Here is a 22,713-nt window from a genome sequence, read left to right as displayed (position 1 = left end):
AAATTTTTATTAGGTAAAATTTCCATTAGAATTTATTTAAATTAATCTCCATATGAAGATGCACCTCTTATTTAAGTTAAGAGACATTTATAAGTATGGTTGAAAAGAACACTAAGAATATAATTTATTACCAAGTACAAGATATTAATTTACTAATATATGTATATGTAAAAGTCTGCAAGTCATAAAACGTTTAATTATATCTTGCAAAATAAAATTTTTATTAAGAACAGTAGTAAACATTACAAATACGTAACTCTTTAATACGTTAACCTATGAAATTTTATTAACTTTTACTTCTATATCACTAAAAGTATATAAAATATTATATACAAGTTAATTTTTTATTAGATTAATTAAATGAAAATAATGTACTAGTAATATACTCTTCTATAAGAAAAGGGTTATAGTCATAAACATAAATTTTTATTAGTCAAGTTAATATTAGAAATTCGTAACTCTTTAATACATTAACATCATATAAAACTTTATTGACTTATACTCCTTTATCAGAGCAACAGTAAATTATAAAATAATATAAAATTAACAGGATATAAATTTTAACTCGTTCAGTTTACAGCCTTTTCACGCAAATGTAAAAACGGCCATCATCATAAACTAAATTCTCTTAATTTATAAATATGGACCCATATGCGTTAAAATAAATTAATTTTATTATAATTTCAAAATGAACCGTGAAGCTGTATACGAGCACATATAAATTCCATTAAATCCTACATTTTGGTTGTTATTTAATATTTGTTAGTTTATATAACGAATTTATAGAATATTAATACGTATAGGATATAAGCAAATAGCCAATCAGTCGGCTTTAATTATTAATTTATTACAATGTTTAATTAAACGCAATGACAAATGGATTTTAATAACATCCTGAGTTTGTTCAACGCAAATTGCAATATTAAACTTTTATTTCCTATTTAAATATGATAAATGCCTTTTGGTATTTCACATTCAATTTTAGCGTTATATAAAACGGGATGTAAAAATTGTTTGCGTATCACCTGCTTTATAAAACAAAGTTTATTTAAAATAATCCACAATTTATGATTGAATTTCTACTAACAATAAAACAAAATGTTACGTTACACAATGCCATTACAAAATTTGTTCGTTTGACCCCCGGAAACGCTAAGGTTAATTTCAATGAAAATTTCAATTAAAAAATGTTCGGTTATAATTATTTTTTTCGCCTAGTTCGTTTCGGCGAGCACTTCCATCGAGTTTAAATATTCATGAAATAATTTTTCGGCTCTCAAATATTGCTTCATTACCGACCGCACTTTGCGAAACTTTATTCGGTATTTAGGCTGTGTTAATGAAGTTTTCAGTTTTTAATTTCGAGTCGCCGCGGAATTTTTCTACATCTGAAAACCTGACTTATTCGCGTATTCCTGTATATGAAAATTTCCGGGGTTGTTTCGCAGAATAATTGGCAATAAAGGAAGGAGCAATAAATTTTTATTAAATCCCATAAATCCGGGGCACATTAGATAACATCAAAGACTGTATAAGGGTATAAGTGGGGTGTCTGTATAAAATAGACGAAGTTTAATAAACAAAGTGTATTAAAGCCGACACAAACTGCATAAAATAAAGTTTAAGAACCTCTGTAACGTTCCAAACATGGTAATTTGATTACAACCTGGATTCTCGATGAGGGCACCTTCATCCACCATATAAAATTTCCTGCGTTTCAACATTGCGCGATAAAAAAGGACCGTCTCCAGCTAATTGCAACTTAATATGCGAATAATAAAATTGTATTAGTGGAGCATTATTTCTCTCCTTTATTTTTTTTTTCGCGCGACTCTTATTACGTTATGCTCGACGTTTTAAAATGCATTAGGGGAAATTGCCCTCTTGAACACCGAACCGAGTCTACGTGTGCCAGTTCAATTACAGAAAATAGGAATGCAAACAAGGAGTGACAGTGAAGTTTACAAAAATGTTTTGTCGCAGATCCAACAATCTTGGAAATATTAGAAATTTTATTTCGCATTTTCAAATTGAGTTAAACGTCAAACTGTGAACAATCCAATTCAAAATAAACACCGAAGTTCAATATTCGACTGAATTTATACGATTTAATCTGGAAGCACTTTAATTTCAGTTTTTACTAATGTAATAAAATTCAGATCTGGCAAAACAGCATTAAAGTTGAGAAGTTAAAGCCCCATTTTCTTTTTAGAACTCTGAATCAATTGGAATATTAGGCCTAAAGTGGGTTGACTTGAAAACGTAAATGGTCCGAAAAAAACGATAAAATTATTAAGTCCCTTTATTTTAGCGTAATGGGATTAAAAAAATTCTATACGTTCGAGGCACTGAATCTTTAAATTAAATTAAGTTTTAACTTGTGATATTTTTGGGAAGTAATGAAAACTATTAACTAAATAATAACGATTTCCTCGTCCGTATTATTTTAAATGCTCCCTCATAAATATTCAAGATTCATTCAGCAGATGAAGGTGATAATAAATTCAAAGTGTTTGTTATCTAACTGCGTGGTCTTCCAGAATAACAAACAAAACTTCTACTGGAAATTCGGTAGAGCCAATTCGGCATAATTAAATTCGCTATCATTAATTCACGTGAAATATAATGTAGAATTACAAATAACCTGTAATTTAGCCCCACTTCCGGTTTTACATCGCGCAACTTTGGGCACCACCCAATTTCAATTATTCGAACTCATCTACATTCCGGCGTTATATTTCACTTAAAATTAGCATATTTTTGCTAATTACTCAAAGTTAGTGCAATTTACCGAATTAGTATTCTGACAGGGAAATGCGGATAACTAAAGTTTTTCCTGAAATTAAAAGAAAATGTTACTTACATATAACGCTCAGTCTTGCATTTGCTCTAATGGCCTTGTGTAATCTGGCCGGACCAACTTGGCACTGATATTCCGCATCGTCTTCTAACGATGCGTTGCTAATTCTGAGATTGTACTCTCCAAGTCTTCTATCTCCTATTACGGAATACCTCGGGAAACCGGGTATTACATTGGAAAATCCTGAAACAAGGGAGAGAGCTTTTTAAACAATTGTTTCATTAACGCCAACACACAGTTCCCAACATATAATTTAATCCTCGGATTTATTCACACTGGAAACGAAAAAAAAAAAGGGGTAATTTGCGTCGGTTTGAAAATACATTTTAAGCGTATTACGTTATAATTAAGATGAAATTCGGATTCGATGTTTATTCCGATAAAAACCAATAAACAAACTCGATCGCGTCGATGGATGGAGCGCCGTAATCCCGATGAATAACCACAGGAAAACGGATATTAAAAGAAATATTTAATGTTTGATTGATGATTGGATTTTACGTTATAATTACTAGAATAATTACTCTGTCGGCGGACTCAGTCGCCTGTTATATTAAATTTCAATGAACTGAATTAAAATTTTCCACTTGAAGGTTCAACGGGCTGCATCAGAACGTCCCCGATGAACTTATTTGGGAAATTATGAAGGGAAATGTTCAATATTTTGTTTGCTTTACGCATTTTAATAACATTTTTAATGACCTCCATGTACAAAAGATAATTATGTTTGTGCAAGATAAAAGTTTAATGGAAAACGTGGATAAATATTTTCACAAAATCAGAAAAGCGTTAAACACGTTTTTATATTGCTCTAGCTTTAGGCTACTGAATTATTGTTATTGTTGTTTTAATATCTCGGCAATATTTAATTTTAGAAAAAAAAACATAAATGATTATTTTAGAAAAATGAAGAATGAAACGATCAACACAAAAGTCAAATTTTAATTTTTAGTATTTTTTCCAAAATAAATATTTTATTAACGTATATTATACAGAAAATATCCAAATTGTCACACAATCTGGATTATTATTCTAAAAATTTGAATATTCTGCCAATATCATAGATATACAATTAAATATTTAATGCTTTATAAGTATAAAAGTTTTTCTATAGAAAGCAGCACACCAGATAATCAAATTTTTATGATAATTCTAGTTATATAAACTGAATGTTGGTCTGAATGATCAGAACAAGCTCAACAAAACTTCCAATGGCCCATAAGAAGCAAAGGTAGTCTTTAAATGAAATTTGCTAATTGTTAAATACAGTTTCATTATCGTGTTAAAATTGGACATGCCGCGAGTTGGTCTCCACATATCGGATTAAACCAAACTGCTTTTACCCTAATCCACATTAATTTCTAACCTAGTTCTAAAACCGAACCCCGAAGCCGTACAACCACTCTCGTAATTCGAGGGAGCCATTCGAAAATCAGAAACAAAGAGTAAGGCAATATCATTTCGGTTGGATATTATAAACCGGCAACACGATATGTCAGGGGTGTCTGATTGCCAGAGCGAGAGAACAAAGGGACAAAATATAGGGATTCCCATGGAGGTCTATTGTGTAATCCACATATAACATTTATTAAGATCGTAAAATATATATTGCCAATATTTGCGCCGTTTTACCATTCAATGTATGTATATTCGTTCGCCTATGGAAAATCAATGGCGGTTTAGCGTATTTGTTGGATGTAACCGGCAAGAGGATTGTGGAGTTTATGTTTGCAAAGGCCTTTCGAATAATGGACCTATTTAACCAGCGTGAAATTTGTCAATAGTAATATATTATCTATAAAAAACAGTTCTCTTGTTCCTATATACTTTTTATGGAATCTAATTACGTCAATCATAAAAACTAAGACAGTTATTTTCCTTACCTAGGGCGAATCCATCCTTCGTCCATTGGACTTGTCCAGCACCATTTCCAACAACACATTCCAGCATCGCTTCTCCACCCTCTTGCACCTTTTGGTCGTGGGGTTGGATCCTAAAGTATTGTTGTTGGCCTCCAGAACACACCACCGCCGTTAACAGCCATACTGTAACAAAACGAAGCTGTTGAGCTATTGACAATTAGAGGGCAGCACATTCAAATGATTGAATATAGGCAACCCTGATTACATGGTGCACGTGGAAACATTTTCCACGACAAAATAAAACTAGGTTCTTGAATGTTTGTTTAATATGTAATTTCTAGAACAAACAAACAATTAATTGAACTGGCACACTGTTTCATAATATACCAGAATTCTCAATCACAGTTTAATTGAATCGAAGTTTCCGAATTGCATAGTTGGAAGGAAAACAAGGGACGCATATGCAGATGGCAAACATAGAAATGTCCATTTAAAAGAGCTAAAATTAATTAGTAACAAATTTCATTAGGGCGTTGCAGACAATTTAATTACATTCGGGCATTAAACGGAAAGTTTCAACATGCATGTCATATTCTGGAACGGCTTATTAATTTTCCATTGTTCCATTTTCGTTGCGGGCCAATATCTATGGCGAGGTAATAATTTTATAAAATGACGGCTTATTATATTTAGTAAATTAATTATCGCACCAATACGGCGCATATTTTAATTGGATTTTCTAACAAATTAATTTCGGACAAAACTACACCTAGAACCGCGAGTGGCAAAACGTTAGGTTAGTGAAGCCATCAAGTTTCCAGCACGTGCTCGACTGAAAGCTCGTCAAACAACACTTTAAATCAAGCAAACTCAATTAAATTAGTCAAAAGTTTCGATGCTCTTTCCCGCACGGCGGAATTCCACGTGTCTACGTGAGTGGAAGTCGATTTAAAATTAATTAAAATTTGCCCGGGTTGATTTCACGTGTGTTTATAAGAAGGGAAGTTGTTGCGGATGCTTCCGGTTTCCCCTTCACAAGAGGCGGGGTGAGCACAAACCATAAACATCAAATTTCTGTGTACAAAATATAACTTTGAGGAATTTTACGCAATATTACCTCCGAACATGATAAAACACAAAGCTTTGATTCTAAATTGTTATTGTAAAACGTAAGAGGTTGTACAATAGATAGAAAATAGATTTTTTTTTCAGAATTAAGTAAAATTTTAGTTCTTAAAGATTTTCAAAGTTTTGTTCTAACAGTTACAATTTTGTATGTGCTCTTGGTGGCAGTTTAAACTCTCTGAAAGAGCTAAACATTAATAGCATAGTTTTTACATTCATTAAGCAGTATCAAGATCCAAGTTAACTAAGTTTCCAAGAGGACTATTCTGTAACAAAAACTGCAGAGAATCCAGATTAAATTGTAAATTAAACCAGTACACAAAGTATCAAACTACGTAGCGGTGTACAAAGTCGCTCTTGAGTCCAACTACAATGCATTTACGAGTTTGCAATCGGGTATTTTCATATTAGAGCAAACAACGAGAGTTGCTGTGAATGCACAACTTCGTTAGATTTTAGATTAGCACACACTAGGTACTTTTTTTGTTTACAGCAAATTTAAGGTAGGGCGGCTCGAGCTGGAGTTATGAAACGAGTTTTCGTATTCACTGTTTGCCCTTTTGAAGGATATTCTGAGGGAACGTAAGTTCTTGTTAATTTAATGGAGTTCTTAGATGTTATTTGAATTTTCTTACTGTTGAGAAGTCGTTGTCCATAGTAATTTATGGTCCCTTTGAGAAAATATTTATTTGTTTGTATGTAAACCTACTTCATGATACAACAAAAGAAATAACAGGAAACAAAAATATAAATAAGAGGCAAGCGAACATTTATCCTCCTTTAAGAGATTGGTAAACAGAATAGCATGGCAAGTTAATGACTGCACCAGAAAAAACTTTGACCTCGTTTATCAAAAAATGAAACTGTGCATCCCGAAAAGCCATTAATTTAGTGTTTGTGTTCGTATCGCGTACATTGTAAAACTTTAAAACTTCGGTGGCGAATTGAGATAGCGGCCCTAAAATAATTTACCAAACTTAATCAAAAATAACTGGAAGGCAAAATACCCATATGATGTATGGTTATTTATCTCGAAAATAGATCGGGTAAACGCTTTGGACACGAGCCAAAACCATTATAAGCAGATTCCTACTTTCAGTTCTTGTACCCATACATCTCTAATGTATTATCTGCTGGAATGACCCATTACAAATACACTAATAACGTATTACGGCCGATGAAAAACGGTTCACTACACAAAAACCATTAATTATACAAGATTGGAGATGACAAATTAATATGAGAATTAAACTGTACCGTCTATCAGTGCGACAGGGAATCCCCCTTCAACATAATACAGATAATCATCTTTTTGGGACATCCTGACAACGATTGTCTGCATCAGGAACAGAATATTTTTCCGAGACTTTATTAAACTGAACAAATGTTGTTTTGTCTGAATGCACAGGGACAGTTGCCGGTTATCATTTTAATGTTGGGGTAATTGCACCATGTGAACTGCCATTATAATCGTAAAAATACTAACAATCAATTTGATCACAGATTCATCGGATTAGAACCAATAAATTGGCAAAAAATTATCAATAAAAGAGCTTTTGAATTGAAATAGATTGAGTTTTCCACTCATTTTGTATGTAACGTATAACTAGTAGGTTCCGAACCAATTTCAATTTGTTTGAATATTAAACGATTTTTCTCTGTGCAAAAAAAATCAAAATTGAAATAAGCTTTTTCCACATAAGCGAACATAATTCGATCTCCACGAGTTCAAACAAAATTCGGCCATTAAATAACCCTGCAGGAAACATAAATAAGCGCTCTGGAGTCAAAATTAGCAATTATAATCTACGTTGCAGTTGATTACAAATTGTTTGGAACAGTTTTCAAAATTGATTTTGTCACGGTTAATAAATTTTTTCAAATACACACATATTATTTAATGTAGATTTGGTTTTCAATTGCTGGAAAACAAATTATTGCCCGCATGTCACTTGATTGGACTCATTAATTGTTTAATTACAGTTTTTTTGCATCGAGGAACATTTTAATTAAGTACCGCACAAGCTTTATTAATTAATTGTGAACTCATAAACAACGCCCGTAATTAAAAATATGAAGTTGAAAATAACGTAACAACACTTTAATTAAATATGAATGCACAAGCGAAGTTCGAAATCTGAGAGTCGAGATATAAACGGAACATTTCCGTGGGATTTGTCTTGATTTGGTGAACAAGGTTTATGTCTTAATTTAAAAAAAAAAATGTTGTATGGTTTCGCAGAGTAGAAAACAAGGAAAAGTTAGGGCCGAAGTTGAAAAAACTTTTCAATAAAACAAACTTTTAGGCCATATTGGGATTTAAGAGGAGATATATTACCACTTAAAGTCTCCGGCACGCAAGAGGACCACACAACGACAAATTATAACGATTTTTTCCCGCACAATTCATACACTTTCCAATTTCGTATTCAATTTGAATGGAATTAGTTTTTTTCCTGTCGTATTCCTCGGAAGCTGGCAATAAAATACATTTTGAGAATAACAAATAGTGTTATTAAGGTTGCCTTAATATCTACGTAAACTGAGGCATTAGTTTTTTGGTTAGGAAAATAAAGAAGCTTACGGTAATTTGACCCAATTTATTCTGCAACGGTTGATTTCTTGATTGTGGGTTTGTGAACGGACAAAAAATAGCGCCTTGAGGTGCCACTGGTTAAATGACCGTTGATAATTTTTTCGGTTTTATGCTAATTTTCTTAATTACTACCATAATAGGGCATTCCGTATCTTAATTGCATCGGGCGTGTTTTCTAGTATTGAACGGATTGTAGAAATACATTTGAAAATAGTTCAGTGTTGCAATTCTTACAAAACAATGCAGCGAATCGATGGAAATAGCTTTAACTTGCAAGAGTGACAATGCAATTGTTTGTACATGGATAATAGGCAAGGATAATTCATACAATAAAGTTTTGTAACGGGCAAATTATTTTCACAATCTTTGGCGATAAGTTTTCAGTTTACAGATATATAGGGTGTCCCAAAATTGCTGAGACACAGAGCTAGCTGATAATGTAGATGTTAACATAAGTGGATTGGACCCAATTGGCACAATTTAATCTAGATGACTACATCGCCGAGTTGGAGTAAAAAAAACACTGCTATCAAAGAAAAACAGAATACCCTCACTGTCATTTACAAAATCCCACTTGCTCAAGGACTTAGGAAAAATAAAACACTGTCCTTTAGAGTGACAAAAGTAAATTTAATTTGTTGTGACCAATTGCAGAATATTTGTGAAATGACCAGTGAGGCAACCATTAATACCAAATTCCTACGGTTAGACATGGTGGCGGAAGCATAATAGTTTAGGGATGCTTTTTTCGATCCAAAATTGGAACCTTGATTCAAGGAGGGCTAAAATGGAAAGTAAGAGATACCACGTCGTAGGATATTTCAACAAAGCAACGATACCAAACACACACAATTTTTAAAGAGTGGTTTCTAATGAAAAACTAAAATGTGCTTAATTGGCCGTCTCAGACCCAAGATCTAAAACCTATTGAGCACCTCTAGGAAGTATTAGGCAGTCACATCTGAACAAAAAACATTAAAAGCAATCAAAAACTTCTTCAAACCCTAATTCTATGCCTAAAAGATGTCAAGTAGTGATGGAAGACAAAGGTAATGCCACAAAATATTGAATTTTGTTAATTTTTTAGAATATTTATAAAATATTCCATACTTTTTTCCAGAGCAAATCGATTTTTTATTAAAAAAAGTAATAACCTGTGAATATAATGATCATTGTTATTAAAGGACCTATTTTGCAGTGAATTAGATTTTGTTCAGATTTCTAACAGATTATGGAAAACATTATATACCATTTGTAACAAGTAAATAAATATTCTATACTTTTTTCCATTACTGTATGTGATATTTTGTTACATTTAATCACAACTTCCAGACTTTAAATATTCTTCTTTATAAAACTTTTGAACTTTTGAAGTTAAAAAGCTTTAACCTGAATTTTTATACGGGATATAATATATACCAGGTAGAATAATAGCTCTTCTGTTAGAAAAATATCACATTTCGTTAGTTTTAACTCCAACTTGCAAACTTTAATCGCCAAGTTTGCAAAAATTAACTTTTAGGCAAATCAATCATTTATTACAATACTTATTTAACCAAAGCTGCTGACACGAATCGTTCGGTGTTGATGCCGATGTAAATTTAAACAGGAACTTTTCAAACAACCTGTTCGTCCTCGAATTGCACGTTCCATACACAGCGCCCCGCACAGCACCGTGATTTATTCAAAAGTGTCCGCAGGCAAAAAATTTCCAATTTCCCGGAGTACTGCAGTCGCTCAGTCATAAAACTGCAATCTAAATGCGTTTGGTCAATTAAGAGCGGGAACCGTTCAGAATCCCGGCCCCGTAGTGGGAAAACACGGTTTTTGTCGCGGACATCGCAATAAAATTCTTCGTTTATTGGTCCCTGTGGAACCCTAGCGAGCGGTAAAGATAAGAATTCCTTATTTAATAATTGTCGGAATTCCCGTTCCGACGACATTATATTCTTTCGTTCTTGTTTTAGTTATTGCAGTTCCGTCGGAGTTGTCTTATTGCATAAGTCTGATGTAATTATGTAGGGCGGACGATGGAGGAAAGAATTAGCTATTTGCACGATTAAGATAACGTTACGGCTTCTATATTGAAACCATTATCTCAACTAACACGAGCACTGTTAAAGCGGGAGCACTGTTTAAATTAAATTAAAAAAAAGCCGAACGTCCCGTTTACTTTCCTCGTATTCGAAAGGTTGTGCAGAAAGAATCCTATTTGTTTCATCCGGCTCGTAGGATTGCTTTGGGACAAGGATCGAAGCGGAAAATGACGTTTAAAACGTTGAAACGACCGAATGTGGGAACGTAAATAAAACAGCGGCCATAAGTATCTTGATTTTACAAAAATATTTGTTTTTTAATAAATGGAGGTGTTGAAATTCAAGAAATAGTTATTTTATTTATAAAGAAAAATAAAAAGGAAAATTATCGGCATCAACTACTATAATACGCTCAGTGGCAAAGAAATTGCAACGCCAAGAAGGGAGTGTTCAAATTTAATATTGTTTTGGTAAAACAATGTTATAGCAAGGAGTAAACGATTAAAATTTGGAAATGAAATATCAAAGATTATTTTTAATAATTTGTTAATAATATATTTGTCTATCGAAGTTATCTTAACACTCCTCAACAGGCCTCTTTCAAATTCAACTTAGATTTTAACAGTAAAAACCGACATTGGATCCAACAGTTTAATTTTTTGAATTTTACTCGTTTACTCCTTGCTATAACATAAATTTAAACACTCCTTCTTGGTGTTGCAATTTATTTGTCACTGAGTAAATATTATATTTATTCTCATATTTTTACTTGGTTTTTGAAATTTGTACCAGTCGTCATCAAACTCATCTGGAAGACTCATTTTCGTTAGTGTGGTTTGACAATTTCCTGACAGTTTACCTCTGTTAGCCTCGTATGATTTAAAAAGACCACTATTAATTGGTCAGTAAACCCTTTAAAAGTAGGTAACTCGATATACTTCAATTTTATTTTGATAACTATTGTAAAATATGTGTAATTCACTCACTGATTTAGAGGTTAATAAAGAACTTATCAATCGAGTTGTTGTAAGAATGTTATCTAATTTTTGAAAAAATTTCAACTGTGAGTAACTTTATATTTGTTTTTTACATTTTTGAATTCTAAATAAAATTCTAGATTTAAATTTTTAATAGTTAATAGTTAACTTATTTGTTATACAAGTTAATTGTAGTGTGTCTTATCAAGAGCTATCCAAAAATTAAAAATTGTGTTTAATATATTTATGTACTTTCTTTTTCCACATTACAGTCAATAACTTTCATAATCATTAAAAAGGCTGTAGAGTGTGCTATAACATATCAGCAGAAAATAAAATTCTAGGTAAAATATTGTAATAATTTTATGGTAGTTTTAGTTGAAATAAGAAAGTTATTAGCACTTAAAGTAGGAAAATAATAATTTCCTCTTTTAATTCTTGTTTTAATAGAAATTTTAAATGGAAAAGGTTTGTGGAATAATAGAATATTAAAAATAAATGTTATGTTAAGCAAAATATAATACCCTAACCAATATCTTGGAATATAATTAATTGCTCTTGATTACACTTGTTGGTAACACAATTTAGATGGTCACTCTAATATAAATATCTTAAAAACAAATGAAGATAGGGAAATGATTCAAAATGCAATAGGTCAAGAATTTAAAAACACTACAATATTTATAAGGTTTCATTAGGAAAAGCTGTGTTGTACTGATAGACAATATATAAGAAAATAGCAAAATTGATTATTCTTTTAGTTCTGTATAAATTGAAATGAATGAATTAAGTGTCTCATCAAGTGTATCATGAAATGTTTTAATTACGTGATGGATCTATGAGCCCTGCAATTTATACAACAATAAAGTGCAGAATTAATTAACTTTTATAATTTAAAAATCGAGAATTTTATTTAAATTTACTCCACTCATTAATTTTTATGGACATCCAATAAACCCTTAATAGATTTAAACCGCCTCATTCCAGCAAGATTTATAAAGTTTATTACAGAAGACTTATTCGATAGTATCTGCGGATAAAACGGTGCTTAAAGTATGTTACAATTTTCTCATTTTATATCTTTTTCACGTCGACGCCCGACCAGACCAGACCTGTTTTAATTTTTCATCATAAACCAACTTTACGGACACGGTGATGGCCAATTAACGACTCACAGAATTTCCAGTTCGGTAAATTTATCTCGCCGGCTTAAAAATTGTTTATCCCCGCGATTTGTTTCGGCCAATCCGGCGCTCAACAAAAACCACACATAACAATGCAGTTCGGGGGCATGCCGACCAGAAGTTAAAATTCGCATTAAGCCCTTAGTGCAGTTTATGCGCCCCATAAAAATGGAAACGAAAGAAACAAACAAAAGTGTTATACATTCTCCGGTTTTGCTATTTAGTGGCGGACTGCATAAACAACCGGACAAAGCTACAAGGTTCGGCCATTACATAAACACATCAATTTATTTTGTTCACATGCAGCTCCGGTCGTTTTTTAGCCCGCCGTAGTGGCTGTAGTGGCGCGCAAGATTACTGCTCCCACTCGCTAATCTAACAGAGAAATAGAGCGATACAATTTACTTTAATGCCGTAATTTTACCTTGCGGTTGCACTGTGGGACCGCATCGCGGACTCGGAGTGCCAGATTTCCTCTTTTAATTCGTGTTTTAATTGGAATTATTGCGTGGAACAGGTTCGTGTTCTTTGAATCAGTTGGAAACTAATTGATTTTGTAACACGATTAAATATTTAAGTATTATCATAAAGGGGTGGTCATAAGATTAGGGAAATATGATGAAACAAGAATATTGGAAATTTGAGTTTGAGGAGAAACTATTTTCTTCCTTATTAGATTTGATAAACCTAATCCAAAATTGATATATTATTTGAAAGCTTGAACTTCAACATTTATTATACATTGTTTTTGCATTAAAGATAAACAACCTTAGGGTCGTCTTAAACCTTGAGGAAATTAGCAATACTTCGTACAACACATTTGAAATCCAAAAAATGAATGATATATGATAGATTGGATATGAAGTTTCATGTATTTAGGAGGTGCTAAGAGACCAAACATTTTTCGACTCAAAAACAGCTTCTTTAAGCCCATTAGTCTTACCCTAGTAAGACAAAAAAAAATAGTCCAGATGTGTTTCTCTGGGAGTATTATTTATTTTGCCATTGTCCAATTTTTTACGTAATATGCTGGAGAGGAAGAAAAACTGGGGTTAATATTATCTATGTTTTAGAAAAAACCAGATTTATTTCTCATAACTAATTTACTTGTAAAATGTTGACAAAAAATTGTGGATTACAATGACGATAATTTTATTGAATAAAATTTATATTAAAGAAAATTGTGCTATTTTAAATTTAAACGTTAAAAATATATTCTAAATAACTTTTTCTATTACCTAATTTTGCCAGATTTGAACTTCTTGATATTCTTGTATAGTACGGTGATGTTTGTAGCTCATTTTTAAAGGAAAATTAGTTCACCCCCATCAGCGTAATATCTATATTTTATAACATCACCTCGTATTGGGTTCAATATTGATAGGAAAGGTCCGGTAATCCCCGGACCTCAGCACGACTCCCAAGACTGATAAGTAAGTTCCACCCGATAAGGCGATGTATATTGGTGTATTGGGACCGTACCTTTGAAATTGCTTATGTATCAATTACGTCAAAAGATCCAGGGAGGAAGTTAATCTTAATGTACGTTAAAATTATACACACAAATACTCGGGGGAATGAAGAAACCGTCCCGTCCGCTCCATCATGATCAGTTCGCAGAAATATCGATGCAAGAAGTTATCATTACTGTTCGAAAACAGTGCTTCCATGCGTAGATGCAAGTGCTGCAATTTAAATACCTCTCGCGTGATGATTAACTGGTAACGGTTAATAATATAAGGTGTTGTTTTATTAGTCGGTTTTTCAGGAAATAATTATAAATGAATTTTCAAAAAAATATTAACGGCGAACATTTCCATGAATAAAGTTAATTTTATGCGCGGCCAAATTAAAAAATATCACATAAATCACAAAGTTAGCATAATTTTAATTGTACTCTTAAATGTGAACGAACGGGCAATTTAATCGTCGGATTTCATAAATTCCGCGAATCTGCCGGGTTCATTAACCGGATTAAACAGGCAACAAACAGGAAAAAAAGGGGGTTGGTAAAGTCGCAATCCCGCAAAAATAAAAATAAATAAAAGCTACCGTAAAGGGGGGATGTAGTTCCATAATTGTGGCGAAGATCCGACATCACAAAGCAGAAGTTATCCGCCGAGAGCTTAAAACGCCGCAATTCCTGGCATGCACATTCCCGCCCTTGTTCTCTCTCTATGTGTGTGTGTGTGTGTCGGAACATGCCATGCGATTTATTATTCTTGTAAATTTTACATACCTGCGAGTAATGTTCGGCGCCCCGACCAACATTTTGTTGCCATAAGTAATGAGTTAGCGTTCGTACGTCTTGTACCACCCGAAATAATGATATAGAGAACAATAGTAACGGAAAGTTACAATACTAACAGCTTTTGGAGACATTCAACCTAGCACAAGTTTATTAGACTTCTTTGTGGGAGTTAAAGTGGAAACACAGGTTTAATCCCCAATTGTCACAGCTAAAAATCGCTTTGTGTTACAACAGGAAATTGATTATAATGGAGACTTTTGTGCAAAATTCTCTACTGAATATACTTGGAGACATTCAACCTAACACAAGTTTATTAAACTTCCTTATGGGAGTTAAAGTGGAAACACAGATTTAATCTCCAATTGTCACAGCTAAAAATCGCCCTGTATAGAAACAAGAAATTGATTATAATGGAGACTTTTGTGCAAAATTCTCTACTGAATATACTTGGAGACATTCAACCTAGCACAAGTTTATTAGACTTCCTTGTGAGAGTTAAAGTGGAAACACAGATTTAATCCCCAATTGTCACAGCTAAAAGTATAGTAACAAGAAATTGATTATAATGGAGACTTTTGAGCAAAATTCTCTACTGAATATACTTGGAGACATATAACCTAGCACAAGTTGATTAGACTTCCTTGTGGGAGTTAAACAGGAAACACAGATTTAATCCCCAATTGTCACAGCTAAAAATCGCCCTGTATAGAAACAAGAAATTGATTATAATGGAGACTTTTGTGCAAAATTCTCTACTGAATATACTTGGAGACATTCAACCTAGCACAAGTTTATTAGACTTCCTTGTGGGAGTTAAAGTGGAAACACAGATTTAATCCCCAATTGTCACAGCTAAAAGTATAGTAACAAGAAATTGATTATAATGGAGACTTTTGTGCAAAATTCTCTACTGAATATACTTGGAGACATTTAACCTAGCACAAGTTTATTAGACTTCCTTGTGGGAGTTAAACTGGAAACACAGATTTAATCCCCAATTGTCACAGCTAAAATCGCCCTGTATAGAAACAAGAAATTGATTATAATGGAGACTTTTGTGCAAAATTTTCTACTGAATATACTTGGAGACATTCAACCTAGCACAAGTTTATTAGACTTCCTTGTGGGAGTTAAAGTGGAAACACAGATTTAATCCCTAATTGTCACAGCTAGAAATCGCTCTGTATAGAAACAAGAAATTGATTATAATGGAGACTTTTGTGTAAAATTATCTACTGAATTTAATATATTAATACACTTGGAGATGTTCCACCTAGTACAAGTTTATTAGACTTCCTTATGGAATTTAAAATTGAAACACAAATTTAATTTCCAATTATCACAACTAAAAACCGTTCAGTATATTCGCAAAAAATTGATTATAATGAAGACTTTTGTGCAAAATTTTCTACTGTATCTAATATATTAATATACTTGGAGACATTCAACCTAGCACAAGTTCATTAGACTTCTTTGTGAGAGTTAAAGTGGAAACACAGATTTAATCCCCAATTGTCACAGCTAGAAATCGCCCTGTATATTCACAAGAAATTGATTATAATGGAAACTTTTGTGCTAAATTTTGTACTGGATCTAATATATTAATACACTTTTGCACCACTCCTTTAGACACGATTTATACAAAACTTTCGCTTAGTAAGATAAAATTCCCAGTTGTGCGAAACTTTGTTTAAAGGCTTAAAGTATTTAATATTTTGAATGCTAATATCTTCTTAAGAACGGAACATTCTGTTGCCAACCAAAAAAGTTTTATAAAATTCAATTTACAAATTAATAATCCTATGGGTTTCCGTTATGTAAATGAGCAAATTTGCTCAGGGGAGGTCTATAAGTACCAAATGTAAAAATGAATAGAAAAATACAATGCTGGCTAGTTTTTTAATTGAAAAATAATTAAAAGTCCGTTTGTTTTAGTGTCGTAAACATCATAGATTTTTTTAAAATTATATTGATAATTGTTATTTCACAAAGAGATAAATTTATTACTAAAAGAAGGTAATATAATCCTTGAAACTAATACAATAATATATTTTTATTGTAGTGACTAATAAACGGAACTTCATCAAGTTGTAAAAAATATGTTAATGATATTAGTAGTATATCAAATATGATAAAAGTTAATAAGCAATTTTCACACAGTTGGATTAGAATTCTTTTATTTGTGATGTGGTTTCACACATTTAAATATAGTTTAAATCAAATTTGTAAACATGTACCAAAACGAATTTTGAATAACATGACTTTTCTCAATCACACCATTGTTGTTAGAAACAGTTTGTAAGTGCATTGTCTTCCAAGTTTTCCCACAAAAAAGGCCAAAGTTCTTTCAATAAAATTGTTAAAACACAGTTACTTAAAAATTCTAAATATATATAAATATCATGTACCATTGTACAAATTAAGATATAATTGCTATAAAATTATCCATAATACTTCTTAGTAGATATAAAAAAATTTATGAATTCATTCGAATAAATAAATTATTCTTTTTCACGGGAAGTAATCAAAAGTCGTCGTAAAAGGAATGTGATTTCGAAAACAGCTCCGTTTATTACCTGTGAACCAGTTCCAGGACATAATAACCACCAATTTCTGGTAATTACGGGGGTCGCGTCTCGCTCAGACGGGCGATAAAGACAAAAAATCGAAGAAACGGATAAAAAAAATAATAACAAGAAAGGAAATGACTTTTTAAATAACCGGAATGCATCCGTTGCGTTGCGACGATGGAAACGTGAACGGCGCGTTTGCCGCGGCCGTTAATAGATGGCGCGCGGTGTGGCGAAATGCGTGTTCGCGAAGATACGATTGGGGTTGGGTTACCGAAATAAATCGCGGGAGGATTCGATAAATTGCCGGCCCGGGGATGTTTAATATAAGAATGGGGGTGTAATAGGGAAGGAAATGTTTATCTGAATTAAGACTGGTTCCGAATGCGGGGATCGAAATCGAATATGGGAACAATCGTCGAATTGTTTTGATACCAAACTTGCGAAAGAACGTTTTCCATATTAAGATGATATAAACAGCCATAATTTGAGTGTTTTGTACTATACTAACACTTTGTTTCTCCGTTACTCAGTATTTAGATAATGCTGCACACTTCATTGAAGTATATAAGTTTAATTTTTATATTTGAATACAAATAATTTATGAAAAGTATAAAACTCTTAGAAAATATTCTTTGCAAAATCAATACATATAATATTTACATTTTTAATTTATTATATTATTATAGGTTTTAAAAACACAGAAAATATAAATTTTCTAAATATAAAATAGTTCAAATAATAATATAAAGTGAAATTTTAATAGTTAACTTAATAAGTAATACATATTTTAGACCAAATTTATAAACTTTAAATTGGGATTCACCAAATTTTATTCAAAGACATTTACAAGAAAAAACTGGTTTTATTTTTAAAACAACCTACTTTTATTTTGTAAAAGAACTATTCAATTTAATTTAAATTTTTATATCCAGAATTGGAGTTGGCAAATTTCATTTGAAATTTTTTTATTTTACTATTTTATTTTATCAAAATTGTTTTAATGTATTCAAATAATTAAAATTTGAAATATTTCAACTATGAAATAAATATTTTACAAAACATTTATTCCTTCAATATAAAAGTTCAACCATTTTTAATAAAAAGCTAATTGATTTGTGTCAATATCAATAAATAACTGGATTCGACACTAAATAAGTTTTAAGCCACAATTAAATCATGTAAATGTTTTTGGAAACATAAAAAGTCCATCCATTTATACCACACCCATTTAATCGTAATTGTCTTAAATATTGATTTAAAAAGGGAAAAAATACGAAATAAAGTGAACAGAAATAATTAGTTTAGGACATAAACCAGAGAACAAAGTTGGTTGACTCCAGTGCACAGCGAAAACTGAAACCGGCCCATAAATGATGCATGGACGTCTCTTTATCACTGTTATGTGTGGCAGATGAATGCGAATTTTAATGGTACCCTAAATAAAACATGAATTACGTCCGGATATCACAAACGGAATACTGAATAACGATTTTTCAAGACGGACGTGAATTTGGAATCGCTCGCTCCGAAAACCGTGCATTATCAAGGGTCTGATTAATATTGACACAAGGATGATGTACGAGTATGTGAAACGCCAATATAATTAGAGTATATATTTTTTTTATATACGGTACTCACATATTTGTGTTTGATGTGGGTGCTCGTGTTTATTTTCTGTCGGAAATATTAAATTTTGTACTGTTGTTTAACGCGGATATGAATTTGTATGTAGAATTGTTAAGGAAACAGACAGGGAAAGTTTCATCAACTAATATTGACACGGGAGTAATATGTGTGGTGCATTAAATATTCGTATTTGATTTAAAATCTTATGAGTGGGGTGAATTCCAGCAATTTGTGGTTTAGGAAAAACATTTTATTAGCCGAAGGGAGTTTTTTGAATAAACTTAGAGTGTACATACTAAAGGACAATTTTGAGAATCGACATCCCAATTTCTTTTTTGAAAAAATATGTGTATGTTAATAATTAATATTTCAATTTTAACTTTATTGCAATTTTAATGAAAAATATTAAACCAGTTTTGTCAATTTGTGTATTATTACAACTCTTTTTCTGTTGTGTTTCTGTGGTTTCCGATTATTTCGCCAACTCAAATTTTTACGAGATTACATCCAGTAGAAAAAGTGACTAGTATCTAACTTTCAGGTTGGAAATCCTAAACAAAACTGGTGGTACAATTGAAAAAAAAAAACAGTTTGTTACACTCGGAAATGAGTTCTTAAAATTATTGTTAATAATGCTGGTATTTCTCTACTTAACAATTTTAGTTTTATATCCTCATCTCATCGTAAAAATTTGTGTTTTTACAAACTGTTTCAAATATTAGAAAGCTTTTAATTAGATTTTTAATAAAAACTTTCATGTATCATAAAAAATAATATTTTTAAAATTCTGTTTAAAAAACTAATTAGCTTAAAAATAAATGGCGAATTAAAATATTTTTGTGTATTTAAATATTTATTATTTTTTTTATTTTATCACCATTTTTAATGTTTATTTGTATGTGTGGAGAGATAACACAAACGAAAAAATCATAATTTGGAAAAATAAAAAAAAAAAATATGTATTGAATAAAAAATATTTGAAATACGCACATGTCACAATTGAACACTGTATGATAAACTAAAATAAAAAAAAAACTGAGTTACATGACTACAATTAAAAAATAAAAATTTAACAATAAAACAGTTTTTTGTGGCGTACATATAATGCCATGGAATTGAATAAAACATGAAAACACATAAATCCTTTACAAATGTTACCGGCTGATTCCGACAGATGTCGCTAAAAGTTTCAGACCAGGATTCCAAGTTTACGATCTGAATGTATCAAACTAAATAAACCAAAATTGGAACAATTAGTCGACTTAACGAAATAAATAATAGAGAAAACATAAAAAATAATTTCACTTTGTTACTTTTATTAAATTATACAGCTGCAGCAATTGCCTCGCAGCAATTTCCCTTAACAAACAACAATAATAAAAAAGAGAGGCAATTTTGTAACCAGAAAGTTAATTAATCCAGTTTTGGGACAACAAAGTAAATCGGAATGAAATGATTTTCAATACAGTCTGTTTTCGTATTAAAGACAGAAAATGGAAATTGGCTAATTGATTACCCGTTTACAAAACAGAAAAGTAAACTGATTTTTAATATTAAATAGCACTAAAACGTTCAATTTATGGGGCTATACACAAATTCTAACTTTAATAAACTTTATTAAGATAATAACTATTATTTCATAAAAATAGGTGCTATAATAAGTTTATATTATTGAAAGCGAAAATTTTATGAAAACATTAATGCATTTAATTTATTTTAAGTTAATAGTTTTAATTGAATTGCCATTTTATTATCCTTATTGTTGTTTAGAAACGCAATGACACAAATCATTAACAACGTTTAATTTTTTGATAAGTAATCTCATACATGTATCTAATTTTTATTAACTTAATTGTTTTTCATTTTATTTAAATTTATTAAACGTGTATTTTTAATATATTTTTATTAAATCATATTCATAATAAAATCATTTTTCCATTCTAATTTGTATATTTGTTATATTTCTCAGTAATATTTTTTCTTTCTTTAATTTATATTTTGAAATCTGTTTTTATTATATTATATTATTATTATTCCACCTTTTCGCTTTGAAATACTGTCTGGTCATCTCAATCGCTTAAAGTCAAGAAACCAGTTTTCAATATCGGGTAAACTTGAACATAAAGTTAATTTACGAGGTAAGGAATGAGTTCAAATGAACGTCACTGAATATGTTGAAGCTGCAAAAAAGTAGTTTTAGAAACATTTAAATTGTAAATCGCCATAAATATATAGGTTGTGCGATTTTTAATTTTTTTTAATTACCTAAAATTGAAAAATATATATTTTATGCATTACTTTACATAAGTAATGGAGAATTTCAGAAAAAAATATATTTTAAATCTCTTAAAATTTCAAAGCTTTTGTTTTACTTAATGAAACTTATGAAGACCATACCAAATTTAAACTTGTAAATCGGCATAAGTATGAAAGTTTTTGAGTTTGAGTTTTTTGATCACCTACATAATTTTCTAGAAATGAAAAAATATTTTAGATAGACATTTTCAGTCTGCAAATATTAAAGTCTTCAGAGAAAAAATATGTAATGTTGCTGACCTGCAGATCCAAAACTTTTAAAGTTTTTATTTAGAACGTAAAAGTGCAGAAATATCTTTACTAAACAAAAGGCTTATTCATTTTCTCACTTTCAGCCAGTTTTCCATGTAAAAAACTTGGAGAAGTGAAACGTGAAGAATGTTTCGTGCATTGTAATATTCGAAGATAAAACTTACATGTAACAAAAATAATATCCATTGTGAAATAATCCCTTAAACTAAAACAGCACAGCAATCACATAAAACTGATCAACATCACACCAAAAACTCAAAAATAATGTGTTATGTACAAAACTCCGTGAAATAGTTACAGAATGGAACGATCACAACACTCAATGAACAAAATTATCCACTGTAATAATCCACATGTCAGAGCACTAAAGGTACAAATCTGGCGTGTGTGAGGGTCCGCGCGGCACCATCTAGAGAACGTGGAGCGGGCGGCTGTGGACCAGCGGAGATTCTCCGGGTGTCGCGTCTACTGGCATCCCTCGGATCAATCGCGTCGTCCGCTCTGGAGCTTGGGGGCCGCACGTGATGTCGCACTCGAGCTCGGCGTCGCACTGGAACGCTTCACGTGCGGACGCTATGCGGCAAGCGGCGAACCAGGCCGAATCGGGGCTCGGGCGTCCAGCACCTGTTAGTTGTCTTGGTGCGCCGTGGAAAACTGGTAGGTGAATTCGTGGAGAGTGGCAGAGTGGAGAGAAAAAAAATAGAGGGAAAAGGCCGGATCGGCGAGTCGGAGTGAATTGTCGGCGGGATGCCGCTTGTATTCGATGCGCGGGGTTAATTGACGGTCACCTGTTCCGGGGCACCGTGGGCAGGTACCGTCGCAAGGTGCTCGATGGAGGGTGACAAGGTGGTTTTACAGGTGGATTCGGGGGTCCATTAAGTTTTTATACCACCAACATACAAGATGCTTTCCAAGGAGTTTTCAAAATGTGTGACTCATCTCATCTGTCCGCCTCTTGATAGAAATAATCAAGACTAGAAGAATTTACAGTTATACCATAATTTGTGTAAAACATTCTTATAGTTCAGGAAAAGTAATTTAATGCAATCTCTTGA

General features: G+C 31.9%; 1 protein-coding gene across 2 annotated transcripts in view; it reads right to left on the bottom strand.

Moving 5' to 3' along the window:
* LOC109598202 (nephrin) overlaps positions 1–22,259 on the bottom strand; it is a 39,211-nt gene extending 16,952 nt beyond the window's left edge. For both annotated transcript variants that reach the window (XM_049962922.1, XM_049962921.1), the window contains exons 1-3: positions 21,823–22,259; positions 4,744–4,905; positions 2,864–3,043 (exon numbers count right to left, since the gene is read on the bottom strand). In XM_049962922.1, coding sequence (XP_049818879.1) covers positions 2,864–3,043; positions 4,744–4,905; positions 21,823–21,844 — 364 coding nt within the window. In that variant the 5' untranslated portion in view covers positions 21,845–22,259. The remainder of the gene's footprint in view (positions 1–2,863; positions 3,044–4,743; positions 4,906–21,822) is intronic.
* Between the last annotated feature and the right edge of the window lie 454 nt (positions 22,260–22,713).

Source organism: Aethina tumida, chromosome 2 (genome assembly GCF_024364675.1).
Source record: "Aethina tumida isolate Nest 87 chromosome 2, icAetTumi1.1, whole genome shotgun sequence".
NCBI classification, from domain to species: Eukaryota; Metazoa; Arthropoda; class Insecta; order Coleoptera; family Nitidulidae; genus Aethina; species Aethina tumida.
This window is presented reverse-complemented; position numbering and strand designations above follow the sequence as displayed.